Here is an 18712-nt window from a genome sequence, read left to right as displayed (position 1 = left end):
GCCTGTTAAAATCCTTGGTGGTCAAAATGATCGCAATTCCTGTCTCCATTCTCGGCGTTCAGCAACGCTCGTCGTTCCCGCAATAACCGCACCGACAAAACAGTGAGGCAGTGGCGGCGGTGGCAGTGGTGGCGTCGATGAATCGTGCAAGGTTCTAAAGTGGTGGTGCCCTGTTACGCAGCGTGGGGGTAGGGGGGGGGGGTAGGAAATTGCGTCCACTTTTTCCAGTGGCGTCAAGCGTGTATGCGTCAAAACGTGGACACCAAGCAGAGTGAACCGAGCGTGCCTATGGATGTCCCAACAACCCCGTACGGTTAGGGAGCTTTATAAGTCGCGTGAGTGTGTTACTTTGCACGGCAACCATCCTTGAGTTGGCACATTCAAACGAGAGAGCAAGGAAAAGTTAGTAACTTGCTTATTCGAGAAATATTAAAAACAAAAAAGGGTTTGTTCAATCTCGGCGTTATTAGTCCAAGCAGTGGGCCGTTAAGCTAATATTCAACAAAACCAATTACATTTATATTACACTAAAACAGCCCAGCGTAATGTGGGATGCTTGTAATGTCAGTTGTGGCAGTTATGTTTATAATTTTTCTAGTGACAGTTATAATGGTAGTTTATGGTTATGTTAGAGCGCTGGTGGAAGTGGCCCTCGAAGACACACCTGGTCATTGCACTGTTCTTGTTGACACGAGCCTTCAGTTCTTCATTCTGCTGCGTCAAGGCCCTCACCTTCTCTTTCAATGCGACATTTGTCTCATCCTGCAGAAGGGCGAGAGATGAATGTTCTCCAGCCTTGTCATTACAGAATAATTGTAAAAATATGAGCAGCAGGGGCAGAATGGGTCACAATTGACGGTGGTAAAATTATATCGCTTTCAAAAACATTTGTCACGTATATGTCAATGGAATTTGATCAACGCCAGCCAGTTTTAGAACCCAAAATCATATTTTCTGCAATAACACAAACTGGTATATAAAAACTCTCTAATGCATGGTGACACATCTTAGAATCCACGTGTGCTGAAATAGCAGTGTCGTAACGCTTAAAGGATTGAGACATTTATAGTTTTAGCCAAGATTAATGGAGAGTAATAACGGTAAGCTGCAGAAGTATTAACGTCATTCAACAAAATCACGTCCACTTTTTTAGCCAAACAATAAAACAGAGTATGCAGCGAGCTGCAAGCATCCAACGAGAATACAGCCAACAGGTGTCCTTAATGATGAAAAATAAGAATAGTTTTACCCTTTCTGGCAGTAAAACAGATGTTAAGATACTCTGATTATTTCGGTATAGTCTCGTAAGAAAGAACCAAAGAGTATGGATTCCTGCAGTCACGAAAGCTTCAAATCAGGTGTGCAGATGTTCAAACACCAAATAGAAACCTTTTGCAAGGCATCAAGTCTGCATTAACCACACTTGTGGCAAGACACGCTCCAAGCCTGGGGCTTGTCATTCAGACTCTGTCTTCTCGACAGACCTGTTCTCCACCTGAAGAAGGCTGCTTGCGTTGTGGCCGAAACGTCGTGAGAATTATTTTATTATGTTTTATTTTTATTATTTTATTATTTCAATTCTATGTGACTTTACCGAAAGAACCAAGAAGATATTTGATGCGTTGTTTGTGAAACTGCTGATTGGCCTACACCAGCGACAGCCTTCTTTATGGCCTCGTCTCACCAGTGTTAGACCAGAGGACGCCAAAATGCGAACAGCACAAACACAATGCAAGTATCGGAGCACTTACAGCTCGGGTTGAGCAGTTATAGACATGGCATAACTTTTAAATCGTTCACGCTCGACGTGTTTTCAAAATGAGAACAACAAAAAGTTGGCCACGCACTGATCCAATGAACCTTTTGAGGCCACAAAAAATGTGAACTTGCGAACAGAAATGGCAAACGCGCACGGCAACCTTGCTGCTATCATTTCTAGATTTGAAGCTTTCGTAACTGCAAGGATTCATATTCTTAGGTTTTTTCGGTAAAGTCACGTAAGTAAAAAAATTTAATTAATAAAAGTTAAATAAAATAAAAATCACGACGTTTCGGAGGCAACACAAGCTTCCGTCTTCAGGTGGAACCGTCACAGCACGACTGCTGCATCATGTTGCTATCTTCCACCGTTCTGAACCGCCGACAACATACGGAGGAAACGCAGAAGACCCTGGACCTTTGATGGTCCATGGGGGAGGGGGACGCGGAACTGACCAGCTTCTCCAGCTCGAGGATTCGGTTCTGCTGCTGGTGGATGGTGTGCGCACGCATCTCCAGCACGGCCTGCAGGCTCGCCATCTCCTCTTGGATGTACTGGTAGGGCGCCAGTGCCGCCTGCTCGTAAACAGCCGTCGACAAAAGTCGACGTCGTCACTCCGTCAGCGCTGCTGTGCCATACGCAAGTTGGTCGATATTATTCCAACTTCCACACTGACTGCGATTGAACAGTCGCCAATGTAAAAATGTTGCCGTCTAAATGTTTTGCGTGGTTTTTTTTTTACCAAATAAAATTTTACTTCCTTGAAACGAGTTTTAAAGTAAATACATTGTCAAATCACCGTTTCAAAGTATCAAGTAAAAAATATTAAAAGATGTCCTTTATGCTGCGACTAAGGAAAGGAAGCTCTCGCAGACACTTGAGCCATGGTGCATGCCAAATTGTGAATATATAGTATCATATAATGACAAAGAAAATCGTAGCCAATGAAGACAATGGGTAGCTTGAAACATTTAAAACATCTACATTTAGAGTGCATCCCTCATATATCAAGTATATACGATTTTCATTTTACCAAAATTAATCAATCTAGCATAACTTCAAGACACCTCCATAGTATGTGGCCATTGATCAAACGAAACAACCTCTTCACTCCTCTCAGCATGCCCCCAAACTTTGAAGAATCCACAAGGGTCAGAAGGTCAGGAAACACATTTGCGAATGCCTTTAAAAACGTGGGTGGGTGAATCCATTACAAAACGTGCGGAACCCAGGGGTACCGTATATATATCCGTACCAAGCCTCCGCTCCACACGGTTGTGAACCAGAATTAAACTCTCGGCCAATGACATTCAGCCAAGAATCACATTGTCACGACAGTTGATGTATGAGTGGAAACCGAGCGCTTATTTTTTTGACCACCTTGTAGTCGGATAAAACTGTCAGGATCCAGTTTTCGGAACATTAAATTCAAGACGCAGCTTCGAAATTGCTTGGGGAAACTGCAATGTGTCAGTGTGAAATTTCAATAAATGATTTACTGCTCAACATACTATCCATCATCGGTATGAGTGTGTGCCATTTCGCATCATATTTAAGTGAAATCTATATATTCCATATTCTCCGGATGTAACTTTTTTGCTCCATATTAAATCAATGGTTTAGGGGTGTATCTTATAATCCAGAAGATGTGTGTGTGTGTGACTATATTTGCATAAGTTTATTGACACTGGGCACAAGATTTAGGTGCGTTTTTACTTTCAGCAGCATCTTATAATCCACAGAATACGGCATATTTGTTTATTTTAGTTAATTAATTGACGCTCAAATTTGTTTTCCCCGACCATTTATCACGCAAAATGTTGCCTAAATGTCTCGGGCACAAGATTACATCTCGGCCCGCACATCGCACACGCACGCGCTCCGCAGCTTTTTACTGTGCGCATGAATCCACAGCCGTGTGCGAGGCAGATAGGTCAGTACCGCCTACCAACTGTCCTGATTTATAGTCGTCGGCTGTGCCGCTGGAGCAAATTCATCCCCGCAGGCCGCAATCGCCCAGCTCCAATTCGTCGACACACGGTCGCACGCAACCTCTGCCGCTCCAGGGCAATGAATCTTTGTCAGGGCGCGTGCAACTTTTAAACAATAAATCCGAATGGTCAAACAGACGCATCGCCAATGTCGCACAGCCAGGGTCTGGGAATATTTCACGAAAGTTGCACATACACCACCGGGTTTCCAATTCACCCTTCTGTTCGAATACGTGTCGTTCTATAATATATATTTCCATATTCTTGGTTCTTTCGGTAAAGTCACGTAGAAGGGAAATAATAAGGTAATATAAATATAAAACAATAAAAATTCTCACGACGTTTCGACTGCAACACAAGCAATCATTATCAGGTGACTTTACCGAAAGAACCAAGAATATGAATCCCTGCAGTCACGAAAGCTTTAAATCAAAATATATTTCCATATCGCGTGGAGAATTGAAATGACAGGCAAACATGTATACACATCCTTCCGGAAAATGTATTCTGCTCATGAACGGGACTGAAATGTACACATCCGTTTGCATTTAAGCGTTCGTCGTATATATATATCGTAGTAGTCCACCGCCGTGGACTTGATGCATGAGAGGGTTCGTGGGAACGCAGTGAATGAAGAACGGCTCGGTCGTCCGTTGGGTGGAAGAAACGGTCACCTGTACGGTCTCGGCGCTGTCCCTCTGCAGGGCTTCCTCAAAGCGCCGCGCCTTGTCCTTCAGGGAGTCGTTCTGAAAGGTCAGCGTGTCCACCTGGTCCTGTGCGCGTTTTATCGGGGGACAAGGTCACGGAAGGAGTCACCACCGGCGCCTCTCCCTGCCAACTCGACACCTCCCGCGTACTCTCGTCACGTGATTTCTCAGCTGCTTAACTGTGAGTCAAATTGGAACTCAAAAAAAACGTGCACTTGATGCATTCATATGCATCAAATCACCTGGACTGCACTTGTCGCCAGCCTGTTGAAGCCAGAGGCTGAGGGATTTACAATCGGCCTTCACTCCCCCCCTCCTAAAAATGTCTCCGTCGTGGCGTTACGACACTACGCAAAACCCTCCAGACGTGGACTGAAAATGCTCTTATTGAAAAGCTGGCAATTTTTTTAATTACTATTGTCGTATGCAAAACAAGCACTTGAAAAAAACATCAAGCAAAAACGATTTAGATCCACACTATAATGTTTTTCCTGGCATCGGATTCCTCCACTATGAATAAATATTATTATTCTGACCTTGGAAAATCGCAGCAGTGGTAACAACAAAAATAATAACTCTTGCCGCATGTGCTCACCTGCAATAATAGCCTCGTCCGCTCAAACTCCTCTTGTAACGCTTTCTTCTCTGAGTCATGGCTCCTTTTGAGCTCTGCAGCAGTGACGTGTGACACACACACACACACGCACGCCTTAGTTACAGTGCCCTTGCAAATGCTCATCATGCAACGTGTTAACATAGTGCCGTGTTCAGCAGGCTTGAAGCGTCCGCAGATATGTATTGCTTTTGTTAAAATGAAGCTATTATGCACAGAGTGATTGATTTAGAGATACCGCACTGATTTATAATTTAAAACGACCCTTATAAATGACCCTTGAACTATTAAAATTGGTGGATGACATGCAGAGGTTTTGAAATAAAATTTATTTTTCTTGAAAATTTATTTTTATTATTCTAGTGGCGCACTATAAATGTAGGCAAGCAAAGTATTTACAAGAAAAATATTTTGCAAAACATCAGGTGGGAAATCAGAATTGAATTTTGAAATGTAGATTCAACTAAATGCGCACGTGCATGAACACGTCTCAAAACTAAAACCGTTGCATTTAAACCACTGTGTTCCTTTCCAGAGTAATTTTTGTACGGCTTGTAAAATGTAGAATCCGTAACTCAAAAGCGACACTATTTTTAACGTAATCAACAAATGGCACTCAAACTCGACAATAATCAGAAAACCCTCCTAAATAACTCCCAGGTCGGCATCACATGTTTAACAGTGCACAGGGTGAAAGCCTAGAAAACAACTTACTTTCAACTGAATCATCTGCTTGTCCAAGATATTAACATTTTCCATTGAGCGTGTGTTTACCACGGGACGGGCTTACCATCTTGTGCCTTGGCCTGTTGCTCCTTTAGTGAGTATATCTCCTCACTGTGACGGACCTCGATATCTTGTGCCAGGGACTCCTGATTTGACTGCAACTCTTCCAGCTGAAAAAAAACCACGTGGGGCACAATCTTGGAATGCGGAGGAACGCACAGGTGGACGCAAGCGTCGATTTAACTTGGTTTCATTTAAAACTGTATGTCTTAGGAACTAACCCTCGGTTACAAAAGGGTGACACTTGAATAAAATATTTGTCCATAATATTAGCATACATAGATCCCGTGCAGTGTATTTTAAATAATGCAGTTACGTTGCCTGCACGCTGCTAAACAGCTACACGTGGCACAATCTTATCTTGTGTCAATTTATAAAGCGCATTTTTCTGAGGAACTTTACGACAATTATATAATTGTACGTAAGATGACAGTGTATGAACTAAACAGTGAGGTTCTTAAAGGTGGTGGTGTCGTTATGGTGAAAGGGGAACTGGTGGGAGAGGCTAAGGAGGGATTGGGGTTGGCCTGGTCTGGACATCCGTACAAAAATAGAGCTTAATAGCTCATCGGATTCGTCCTGTCAAAACAAAAATTCAGATTCTGGTCGTAGCCGATGATGCGTGCATAGGTCGTGGCAGCCCCGCGCTATAACAACGGCGTGAAAAACCAAACTTGCTCATTACTACGTGCAAAAAACGGGCGGGAGGGGGGGCAGTTCGGGCGGTTGTGGGGGGTGGGGCAGTTGCACCGCCTGCGCACCTGCTCGCGGTGCTGCACGCGGAGCTCGCCCAGGGCGGCGAGGTGCTCGCGCCGCAGGGCGTCGCGCTCGGCCTCGTGCTGCAGGCTCAGGCTGTCGCGCAGCGAGCACAGCGCCAGCGCGTGCTCCTCCTCGGCCCTCTCTGCCTCCCGCCGCCACCTGTCGTGCAGCTCCTGCTTGTCGCGCTGCAGCGCCTCGCACCGCACCGCGCTGCTCGCTGTGCAGGTGGGGGGGGGTGGGGGGGGGCGAACAGTGACGGCGTCAGGAGGCGGAGGCGCTGGGAATGCTCGCGAGGGCTGCCCGAGACGCGTTGTTGCAGCACCCGCACTTTTGTGTGTACGTGTGTTGAACTTCTTTCGCACCGTACGTGGCCAACTGTGCCAATCTGAGGCGTGGGAACTTTACCCCCCCCACCCACGTCGCCACCACGTCCGACCTGCCGATCGATAACTATAAAGACAACAAAATGTGTTTTTATTTTACCGGCTAAGGCCCACTGAGCTGTTTAGCTCTTTTTCAGAAGCGACCTGGCCACAAATAATAACTCAACAAAGTGGCTTATCATCACGTGGAAATTTATAACAGCCAAATACTTTAAACGCGCAATGTTGATTCTAAATGTGGAGGGAAAAAACCGGAGCACCCAGAGAAAAATCCACACGACCGTGGGGAGAGAGACACGCAAACTTCAAATATACAGCAGGTGTCAGGGTCGAGATCGAATCTGCAACTTTCTGCATACCAGGCGAGGGAGTTAACATCTCATCACCGTGGCACCCCCGCCGACACAAGAGGCGGAGGACGATTGAGAAAAACTTGCGCCGTTGTTTCAACTGCTGTGCTGGAAGTTGAATCCAACTGGAAGGCCCAGCATGTGAATCATTGCACAGCAGCATCACCAAAACAAAAGCGTAGTACAGCCCCAAAGTAGCTTAGTGCGGGACCCGGATTCATAGAAATATAGGTGAGTGCATCAACTTTCATCTCAATTTCTAATCGTATTAAACATAGTAAGCTCACATAAAAAGCAAACAAATGTGTTCACCGACCTAAAATCATATCCGGGCTCACGGTTAACATCAGTGGCCGAGTGATATACGAACTGGCCCCGGGAAACCTACTTCACCGATCCGCACTGACCGTGTGGTGAAGCATGATCAGACAACCCCGAGTGACCGACGCACAGAATGGGGTGCCCTTCATTCAGCAGTGGGATTGACAAGTCGGAGTCAATTTGGCACTCCTCGTCGGTATCAAGCGTGGCGTTATGCCCGAGGAGGGATGCAATTACACGTTCCCCACGTTACAGCGAGCAGCGCAATCTCTGCTGCACAGTGTTGCACGTTCGAATTAGAAGGCACGCGGAGATTTGTTTAGATCGTCACCAGGAGACAATGTGCACTCGTGAGTGGACAGCTGTTTGTCCTGCGTTCGGTACGGGCGGCTCCGTTACAAAGTGCTAACTGATCTCGCGCCATTGAGCTCCGTCGCATGAGAAAACATGGAATAGGAGTGCCAAGAAATGCCGTTCGATAATCGCGGCCGTCTAGTTTTGCTAATAGTAAAGCTAATTCGTAGCTTAACTCGCAGACGGAGCCGACAATAATTAATGGAAAATATACGGTGACGTAATACGTCGATCAAGGTGCATAGAAAATGAGAGGTGTTTATTCGATGCACGTGTATATATATATCACTGAATGGCATGAGGAACATTCCGAAATTTGGTGACTAAAAATATCACTGAAATACCAAGAGAAACTTCGGGTACTGACGGCCCAATTATGAACAGGCTCCATTTTTTTTCTTTCCCATTGGAGACCAAATTCAGAAAACATTACGACATCCAGCTTGTGAAAACTATTGCACCATCGTCTCTCAACCCAATCACATCCAATCCCGCTGCTTGTCCACACACTCTTTCATATCCTATTCCTGAAGAAGAAAAAACACTTTTAAGAGACTTAAGAAGGCAGACACTGCGACTCGCCTCTGCAAATAGCCACCGGCCGCCGCCTGCTAAGACTGCCTCCCACAGGAGCGCCAAGAGCGTTTGTGGTTTTGAACGAGCGCGGGGCGAGTGGGAAGAAGAGCTCATCAGACGATAACGTCACTCTCAAGGGGGCGTATGCTGATTCCGCTCCATCTAAGCCACAAATGCAATTGTTATGGGAGGTCGTTCATTATCCTCCGCTGCCCATATTTTCTGGAACTTCCTCCCGCACCCTCCCCCCCCTGCCGTCCGTGCCGTTGGACTCCCTGCCCCTGTTTAAGTCCAGGCTTGAAACTTGTTTTTTGCTCCTCTCTCTCTCTCTCTCCTACAAATGCCCACTATCTTCTTGGTTCTTTCGGTAAAGTCACGTAGAAGGAAAATAATAAAATAATAAAAATAAAACATAATAAAATAAGATAATTCTCACGACGTTTCGGCCACAATGCAAGCAGCCGTCCTCAGGTGAAGAATCTTCACCTGAGGATGGCTGCTTATTATGTTTTATTTATGTTTTATTTGTATTATTTTATTATTTTCCTTCTACGTGACTTTACCGAAAGAACCAAGAAGACGAATCCCTGCAGTCACGAAAGCTTTAAATCTAAAATGCCCACTAGTTCCGCGCAGCATCTTGAGATGCTGTGGTATTAGGATGCTATGTGAATTCAAATTGTACTGCACACGTCTGTGCACGATTTCCAGAATGGAATGCATGCAAGGAAGCCGGTCCGCATGCCGTGCGGGTCATAGCTCTTATTTGACCATACTTCACCGCCCTGGCTAGCTCGTGAGAGTTGCTGTTGTGAGAAGGCACAGGGCTAGCTCAGAACCTATGTTGCTGGGTTTGCTCCCCCCCCTCCCTCCAAAACAAACTCTAAATAAAATGCATAAAACTACCACTATTGTATGGCAAACATACTTTGGGCCGACGGAATTTGTGCTCTCGGCGTGCAACAATGGGCATTGCAATTCGAAACGCAGTGGTGGTACATCGGCGCACGTATGCTGCGCAAGGAGAGCCGCTAACGCTCGGGGTTTGACGCCACCCTTTTGCGGCGAGTAAACTGCACAGCTATGCACAACCCTTGCCATTCCTGCTCGCCGAGTGTAAACTCGGTAGATCGAGCGAGCGTACAGATGGCCGATGCACCAGTGCTACCGAGGGGCTGGAGAGGCATTCTTTGGCTATTGCAGCGGCTCATTTGCTCGCATCCCCTTTTACCTGTTTCCTCAACGCCTGCCGAGTATACCGGAGGAAAAACACGACGATTGCCAATCAAATGTTATGCTAAAAAGGTGATCGTGCAGCTCAAGAGGTCAGAGCGCTGAGGTGGCACCGCTGAAATCCTGGGTTCAAATCTAGCTTTAATCCGCCCGTGATTTAAACTGGGGTTAAGCCGCTTGAGTAGCGAGTTGATGGTCTGAGCCCAGTTCCCAATGACTGCACAAGCAATCCCATCACAAAATGTGGCTTTGCACCAAATGTGGATAAATGTCAGCAAAGATACTTCATATCAATTTGACTGCCATGCGATGACAATTGACAGAACGGATGGGAAAGTGCTGCCTGTGTCGGCCAGACGTCACTCGAAGGGATCTCAGAGGTAGCTCCATGATGTCTGCTTCCACGGGCCACACCCTATAACACAAAGAGTTGCACCTGCAGGGATCCTTGACCTTGCATTTTATCACGCAATCGGGATAAAACCACGTGTGAAATGAGCACCGGTGCATGGGCGTGCGCGCGTCTCCTTACCGAGCTCCTCCTGCACATTGTGTATGACGAGAGAGAGCTCCCGGTCCTTCCGCACGGCCTCCGCATGCTGTCAGGGGGGGGGCGGCCGAGAGTGGGGAAGGAAGAGAGATCGGGAGGGGGGTGAGGAAGAGAGATTAGGAGGAGGAAAATAAGGAACGGATTAAGCGCCCCGCGAGCCTTGCGCAAGCTTGCGCAACAAGTTGCCCAACGTCCATTCGGGTTACAGTATGTTCGCGTTTCTGCATCGTTGGCAGCGGCACACAGCCGCAATAGTTAAAACGGCGAGTGCGGGTTGTGTGTACCGTTAGATCGCACGCAGGTGCCGTCCAAGCGTTCCTTTGCCTCCACTTGGATTTATATTCAATGGGAACTTGTAATTCCCCTGACCATTGACGTGCAATTAATCACCGTCACAAGCCTTGCGCAGCGCAAAAACGTCTACACAAGCGCGTTTTATATGTGTATTTAAAAATGCCTAGTCTACATTAGGCTAACTTCATTTGTTTCCATTACAGATCCCTAAAGAGCTTAATTATTCAGCTCAATGGATTGAAACAAGTTTCAAGTGAATGTTGCATACTCAGTTATGATTTGCGATACGAGGTTATTATACAAGCCCGGATTAAAAGTTACAAGGTTTAATTTGATTTGCTGATAATGGCAGCCCGGTATTCGGCCACAAGGCACCGGCACTGGCCTCTGGGAAATCAAGGTACTCGGTATCACTCGCTTAATTTTAAATAACTTGAGCTTCATCTCATTTGTTGTGTTGTCGTATAAACACGAGCGAAACTGGCACAAAGGCTGAGCAAGCTGCGAGATTCGACTCGGCACAGCTCGCCTCTAAGACCGCAACGTATTTTTTGCTTACTCAAATAAAAGGAGGAAAATCTCCGTGCCGAGGCGGACGATGCGCGTGCGTCGTTCGCGTCGCACGGTGCCCGGAAAACGACCGATCGAAATCGCAAGACGACCAGAATTTAAATTCGATGCGCGCACACATAAAACAACTTCGCCTTTCAAGGCATGTCCCTTGAAGAGCGACGTAACGCTATGCGACCGATACATATACCGCCGCCAGCTGAGACAAATGACCCTGCATCAACCGCAAGCCACCGACCCACCCACCCACCCCTGCTCTCCGGACAACGCGCTGTGCCCTTCCCTTCCCTCCCACTACATATTTATTTACCCGTTTTCTGGCCTGGCACCCGCAGACGTAGAGTTTGCTGCACTTACAGCCCATGCCGCGGCTCTCCCATCCCGCACCGACCTCTCTGGCCCGACGCTTAACTTCTCCCCATCGCCGGGGCTGCGGCGGCGGTCGTGGTGGTGGTGGTGGTCGTGGTGGTGCACCGTGTAGCGCGCACGTCCATCCGCACGCACGCACGCCCGTGTCAGCGCCGCAGTCTGGCACTGTGCTGACGTATTCTTCCCAGCAGCGCCGCAGCCCGCGCTTACCCTAATAGCCGCGCACAGCTTCCCCTACGACGCTCTCACTGACACAAGCGTCACCGACCCCCCCCGTCCTCCTCTTTAAGCGAATGGTTACCCCCAGCCATCCCCCTTACCTCCCCCCCGGGTGCTGCCTGCTAACGAACCGCGATTAATTTCTCCGTGACGGATACACACTGACACTGGCCGGCTGCGAATATTTTTGGATGCAAATTGTAAATGTATTTACATAGCTCGGAGTGGCTCGGAACGTCTCCGCTGCACAAGGGATTGCAGCTGTTACTTATTTCCATTATCGCAAAATACCATGAGTCATCTATCGCGTAAATACGCAGGAACGCCACTCATCTGTACCCGTGCCATGCATCTGAACTTACAATGTCCAAATAATGTAGTTAAAAAACTTGATTTATAATATTATTTAAAATATATTCTTAGAGTAGTATACATTATTTATTATTTGTGGAAAGATGCATAGCTTCATCAGTTATTGATTCTTAAGTTATGTAAAAATCATCTTGCAATAGATATATGTTGTATGTAATGGGCTCACGTCGCCAGTACAACCACTAGAGGTGCTACCATTCACTGCGTTAAAGAAAGTAATTGATTCTCTGATAAAATCGCAATCCTAAATCGCAATTTATATGATTGGAGGTGAAACATTCCACTATTCTGTAGAGCTGTAATTTACAGCGCTTTGTCATTCTTCTCATGGTCAAAGGCCTCCCCATTCCGCGTCAGTCATGGGAGTCGTTTGACCATACTTCACCACACTGGTCAGTGCCGGTTGGTGAAAAGGGTCCCAGAACCGGTTCATATATCACTCGCCACTGATTTTAGCCGCGGCTGCGAAATGAATTGAGGTCACCGGGTTCGTAGCGCAGTGAGCTAACCGCTGCACCACTGCTCCCCAATTACATAAACATCCCTGAAATAATTTATTACGGAAGGGAGATTTGGCCATTAACTCTGATACACTGGCCATCTCTGGTGAAGATTAACAGTATTTTTCAAGAGCAGATGCATGCTGCCGATAACAAATCCATAACGTGACCGGGAGAGGCCAGGAATTCAACTGTAAAATCTCAAACAAAAGCAGCCACACAAAGACAAAGGTCCCCCGTATAGCATTAACAGACTGCAAGAGCAAGTGCTGTTAGCGAGCACCTATGGAGGGCCAGCACAGCACACAAGCGGGTGGGTGGCCAACACCACATCTGACCGCCTTTTTCTTCCCAGAGGCTGATGTTTTATACATCGCACCAGGCGCTTATTTGAGGCCGAGTCGACCTCGGGGAGGCCAAGGACCGGTTCAGATAATCGTCACTGGTGTCGAACATGAGCGGGCATCGAACTCGGGTCGCTGGGTGTGCAGCGCAGCGCACTAACCGCTACGCCACCACTCCCCAGCCGCTCACAGACACACACACAATGTAAGTGGTATTGGCCAAATACCCCAATGCTGAAACATCTGCAAACTACTCAATCGAGATTACACGTGCCCACACCACTGCCGACTGCGATAACTTGGCAGAACCTTCCTGAAAAAGGCTCTTGACAGTGAGGCCTTCCTGGTTAAACAAGTGTGATAAGAATCCGAAAATACACCAACACACATACGAGCACACCATCACGTACACATACATATATACAAAGATCCCCCGTATAGCCTGTAATAGACTGTTGGGGCAAGTGCTATTAGCGAGCACCTTTACAAAGGCCGGCACGGCAAGCATGAGGTGGGTGGCTAGGACCACGCCCTGCCATCTTTGTCTTCCGAGTGGCGATTATTCCACCACAGATACTCATTTCAGGCTGAGTTGACCTAAGAGAGGTCCAGGACCGGTGTTTTGCCATGAGTGGGAACCGAACCCGGATCGCCGGGTTCGTATCGCAGCGCGCTAACCGCTACGCTACCGCTCCCCACAACACATTCACACGTTGGGAGCCACCTACGCAGTTTGGTGACATCTACGTGAAAGCCTGTCAGCTGCCGGGAGTCTTGACAAATATATCTCATTTGCGGTGGTTTATGGCAAGGAAGAAATGGGCAGGAGCCATCCTTGGTCACTGCTGTGTGTTCCTCTCCAATTATGGGCCAAGCAATTTATTAAAACGATCAATGAACCTAATGCAGGTCTGGCAGGAATGAGTTACAGTATTCCTAAAATGTCTGGGGTTACTTCATAAAAACAACAGATCGGCCAAATACAAACAACAGGAGCACAAACGTGGACCGCAGTTCCAATCACGCTTCGTCAAGCGGACCTTGTCGAACGCGCAGGGCTCGCCGATTTGGACGCGACGAAAACAAAGTGGCCCCTGCTCGTGAACTACCACGACAAGGCGAGTTCGAGTCGCCGGTAAGGCGACAAGCGGCCGTCCCGGCACGAACACCGCCAACGCCGTCCCCCCCACCCCCATCTCGCTCTCATCCTCCGGCATCTCGAAGCGAATGAGGCAACAATAAAAAAAAGGGGGGGGCTGGGGGGGAATTGGGTTCTAAAATTGTCCCGGGAATATTTATGCGCGGTGCCGCTGCTCTGGCCACGGCCATGTGGCGGTGTCAAGGACATCACTCGGTGCAAGCCGACAGGTGAGGCCTGGGGAAGGGAGTGGGGGTGAGCAGGGGAGGGGCGCGGGGGGGGCATGGGGGGGGCACGGGGGGGGCAGGCGGGGGGCACGGGGGGGGGGCAGGGGGGGGGGCAGCGAGAGAGAGCAGCTGCAGCGGACGGAAACTGTTCCCCTGGGTCCGCACAAAACAAAACAGCCCCGGCACCGCTCGCTCGCCGGGGGTAAAGGGGCCCTCACTCGTGCGTGCGTTGCGCGTACTGGCCGTGGGGCTACTGGCGGTCAGATAAAGCACCGCAATCCCAGGGACACCGAGGGTCACCTCGCTATGCAAATCGAGCCATCGAGTGTACGAGCCAAAGTGATCTTCCGCGATTGAACCGGGTGAGATTTACGCCATGAGAGATTGCTTTTGCCTAAAAAATAAGTTAATCCTTAATTGTATTAAATAATATATCCATTTATTTATTTATCTGGGGAGGGTAAAATACAAATGCAATTCTGCCACGGGGTGCCGTGCGAAAGCAACTTCTGCACCCATCCGGCGCTGGTAACCAATTTTCAGCCGTTGCCTCAATGCGACGATGGAAACCACGGAGAGCAACGGAAGGCACGAACCTCCGTGAACCATTCCGTCTCCGCCCTGTTCACCCTCTTCCGCAAGTTCGTTAAGCAGGCAAGAGCGCAGTGTGCAAGTGGGCGCGTTAAAAACACCAGAAGCAGCAGCAGCAGGCAAACCCTGTTCAGAAAAGGGCGATCCAGCAAGACACCGTCTCTCGATGGGACGTAACGGCCGGTGGTCGAGAATAACGACGGAGTGGCAGACGAGAGGACAAAGCCGCCGTTGGGAGATAGATCAACGAAATCGGGTCGTGTGTGCAGTGCGAGGTGGATTCTTGCATCGCAACCACCGTGTGAGATGCTGAGACGGTGATGGCTCGGGGAGGCCTTCATCCAGCAATTGATTGATCATGGTTGATGATGATTGTTGACGAGCTAAGGAATATTTAAAATGATCACTAGGCTTGTAATGATTCACGAACCGTTGCTAATCGATGAACAGCTACGATCATTTCAATCATCGATCACTACGTTGCAATTATGGTTCATGCAAACCACCCGTGGTCGCAGGGTTAGCATGCGCCAATTGAAAAATAATTATTTACGTATTTATATTTCGTGACTTTCTCACCTTTTTTCTCTATTTTTAACTCCTATCATGTTTTTGTGTAGCTTTCTGACTCGCCCATGCCGGACATCTGTGAAAAAAGAGCCTCATAGGCTCATGGGATTCCTCCTCCTGTAGTCTAAGTAATAAAGATCCTGGTTCTGAAAAAAACAGATCCGTTCACGTCCAATTCGATGCACGCACCGCGGCCCTAAGAGCCGATTTGAATAGTTTAATTGGTCAATTGTTTTACGCCCAATGATGGCGTGTTAACAAAACGAACCCTTCCCCTCATCCCACTAAAACATTGCCGCCTTCAGCCTCACCCAAGCCTTTACACGCGTTCGGAAACATGGCCAAACCTTGGCATCACTTAATCAAATTCCACTGATCTAACCTTGTTTACGCATGATCGGATTACAGAGAATCGCGGATTTTTACGTAATGCACACATACATTTCTTGCGCGACAGTGTCATCTCATCGGATGAGAAAATTCTTTACAGCCCTTTGTTCATCCACGTATTACACTTGCACTGTTTCGGACTTGCGTGCCTTTAGTTTGTGACTGTTAAACACCTCGCTTGTCAGATGTACATTGCTCACGACCCCTGTACGCGTTCTCTGCAATATTTGATGTTATTGTTGTCTGTGTTACTGCTGCTGCTGCTGTGCTCAATCAACACCGATCTCCCGTGTACAATATCCGGAAAACGGAATCAGCCGCGTAACAAATAAACTCAAGCTTTAGAAGGCCTCCCCACGCCGTGTCAGTTATGGGGGTTCTTTGACCATACTTCACCCTGCTAGTCAGGGCAGGTTGGTGAAAGTGGGAGGACCTATATTTTATGCTCTACTAGCTTTACTACCCGACTTCGCCCGGGACTTGGATTCACCACGCCCGGACGCCTTTGTCTCCCGAGTGGCAATGTTCACACACCACACCAGTTACTCGTTTGAGGCCGAGTCGACCTAGCGGAGGCCCAGGACCGGTTAAAATAATCGTCACCGGTGGTGGCCGTGAGCGGGAATCGAACTCGGGTCACCGGGTTCGTAGCGCAGCGTGCTAACCACTACATTACAATGCGTTACGCTTCCACATGCGTGGGTCACGTGACAGATTTGACGTCACATCTCAATTGCCGTGCAAAATATATATTGAGCTCCCCCCTCCCAAAAAATTGAGTTCCCCCCTCCCAAAAAAACAAAAGTGTATTTATTTTTTATTTTTGCATGGTGCACAGTCTGGAAAGTACCCACATGCCAAATTTCAAGTTTGTTGCATGTCAGGAAGTACGTTAAACATTTTGAACAGACACATAATCACAAATTTCCCTTTTATATATATGGAGATATTCGACGCGTTGGCTATTCGTGTACATTGTCATTTTTTATGCTCAAGCGCTCCGAGATGTCTTTGTTGATGTGAAGTGCGGCATTTGAATTATTAACACAAACTCAACACATTCCTCAATAACGCTGCCCACCTCCGATTAGCACGGTTGGCTACGTACGGCGCGAAAGAAGTTCAACATACGTACGTGTGAAGGAAACAACATATAATTCGATTCGGGCAATTGCCCCTTTTTATTGACGAACGTGTTAAGATTTGTTTTGTTATTTTATCCTGACGCAGGCAGCATCAACAACTGAGCGACTGACCCAGGAGGGGTTGCGGATGCCGCGAATCGCACTCGGCTCGCCAGGTTCACGGCACAAGCGTCGCACCACCGGTTCTACTCCGTCACCAAATTAGCTTCGGAAAATTTTCCGTAAAAAAAAAAATCTCGATGACAGATGCGGCGACGATTGGGTGCGGTGTTTGGGGGGTGGTGGTTGCAGCGGCCAGTTGTGGCGGAAGAGGCGACGAGTGACGGGAACTCCTCTGGGCCTCGCAGGATTCGCTCGACGGACGAGCGGTACCTGACTGGAAGTGGCCGTCTCCACGGCAACTCAAAACACGCAACAAATCAACAGCGGCGACACTCGCAGCGATCGCTTCCCCCCCCCCCCCGTCGCTCCCTGCGAACGACGCAGGAAACGCAGCTTGCTGCTAAGCAAGGTCGAGGTAAAAGACGCCGAGACTAAGCTTCTATCAACAATCCACTGCTGGATGAAGGCCTCCCAAAGCAGTCGCCATCTCTCACGATCCAGCTATGTCATACCGCCCCCCTTCACACGACCGATGCCGTAAATATAGACCAAATGTTATAGTTGATCAATTAGACTATTAACATGTACACACGTTTTTAATAGAAAATGGTAGAAATATTTAATAGCAGTATAAAAATACGTCGACTAATGTCGACGAATATACTTGCGATGCCTGAATCAATTCGCGTGTGTGTAAGAATCGATGTTTTTAAATAATTTTGCTTTTCGAATGAGTCGTGCCAGCCCACTGTGCTTCATTCAGGAACATAACCAGAGCTTGAGTTCACAGTTCATATTCACCGGGTTGTTGGTAGGCTGGACAAGGCGACGCGCAACTAACAGCCGCCGCAGTGAGCGAGCGAGACGTGGTGTGCCGGACGTGGTGTGCCGGGTGTGTGAATATTTTCCAAGTCGGTGACTCGGGACCGACGCGGCTGAAACTGCGCCCTCAACGCGTCGCGCGTCTCAAGGTCACGGATGGCGCTCGGGTTTCATGCGGCAGCGGCTGACTTGACGAGCCGTGCCGGCCGAAAACACCGGCGTGTCGGGCCCACAGGAAGTACGTGCTTACGTGCGTACGTTTAACTTCTTTCGCACCGTACGCAGCCAACCGCGCTAATCGTAAAGAAGCATTGCGCAGCCTTGCGGCTCTCTCGTTGCGCGCTGCGCTCACTCGGAGCGAGCGGGTCCCGCTGCACCGTTGCGCGTCCCGCGCACGCGAGGTGGTGGCTGATTGGAAAGGCTGCGACGGCGAAAGCCTCGCCGAGTCTTCAGGACCGTGGTGACGGGAGCGCGCTCTTTTCGGGAGGTTAGGGAAAGTTCTTCTTGGGTGTTCAATTCACGTGGGAATAAACCAGAGCGCCCGGAGAAACCCCACGGACATGAAGGGATAACACTCAATCTAACCTATAAAATGCAAATTTTCTGGCTTATAAAACACACTTTCTTCCCTGTATTTTAAAGCAAAAGTTGGGGGATGCAACTTTTAACCCGGTAGG

General features: G+C 48.2%; 1 protein-coding gene across 4 annotated transcripts in view; it reads right to left on the bottom strand.

Moving 5' to 3' along the window:
* Positions 1-18712, bottom strand: part of LOC144722722 (uncharacterized) — a 79158-nt gene that overhangs the window by 3324 nt on the left and 57122 nt on the right. For all 4 annotated transcript variants that reach the window (XM_078601071.1, XM_078601074.1, XM_078601073.1 and 1 more), the window contains 7 exons: positions 10365-10431; positions 6618-6832; positions 5861-5966; positions 5053-5126; positions 4425-4523; positions 2215-2334; positions 665-762 (listed from right to left, as the gene is read on the bottom strand). In XM_078601071.1, the coding sequence (XP_078457197.1) occupies positions 665-762; positions 2215-2334; positions 4425-4523; positions 5053-5126; positions 5861-5966; positions 6618-6832; positions 10365-10431 (779 nt within the window). The remainder of the gene's footprint in view (positions 1-664; positions 763-2214; positions 2335-4424; positions 4524-5052; positions 5127-5860; positions 5967-6617; positions 6833-10364; positions 10432-18712) is intronic.

Source organism: Lampetra planeri, chromosome 15 (assembly GCF_965212315.1).
Source record: "Lampetra planeri chromosome 15, kcLamPlan1.2.h2, whole genome shotgun sequence".
In the NCBI taxonomy this organism is placed as follows: Eukaryota; Metazoa; Chordata; class Hyperoartia; order Petromyzontiformes; family Petromyzontidae; genus Lampetra; species Lampetra planeri.
This window is presented reverse-complemented; position numbering and strand designations above follow the sequence as displayed.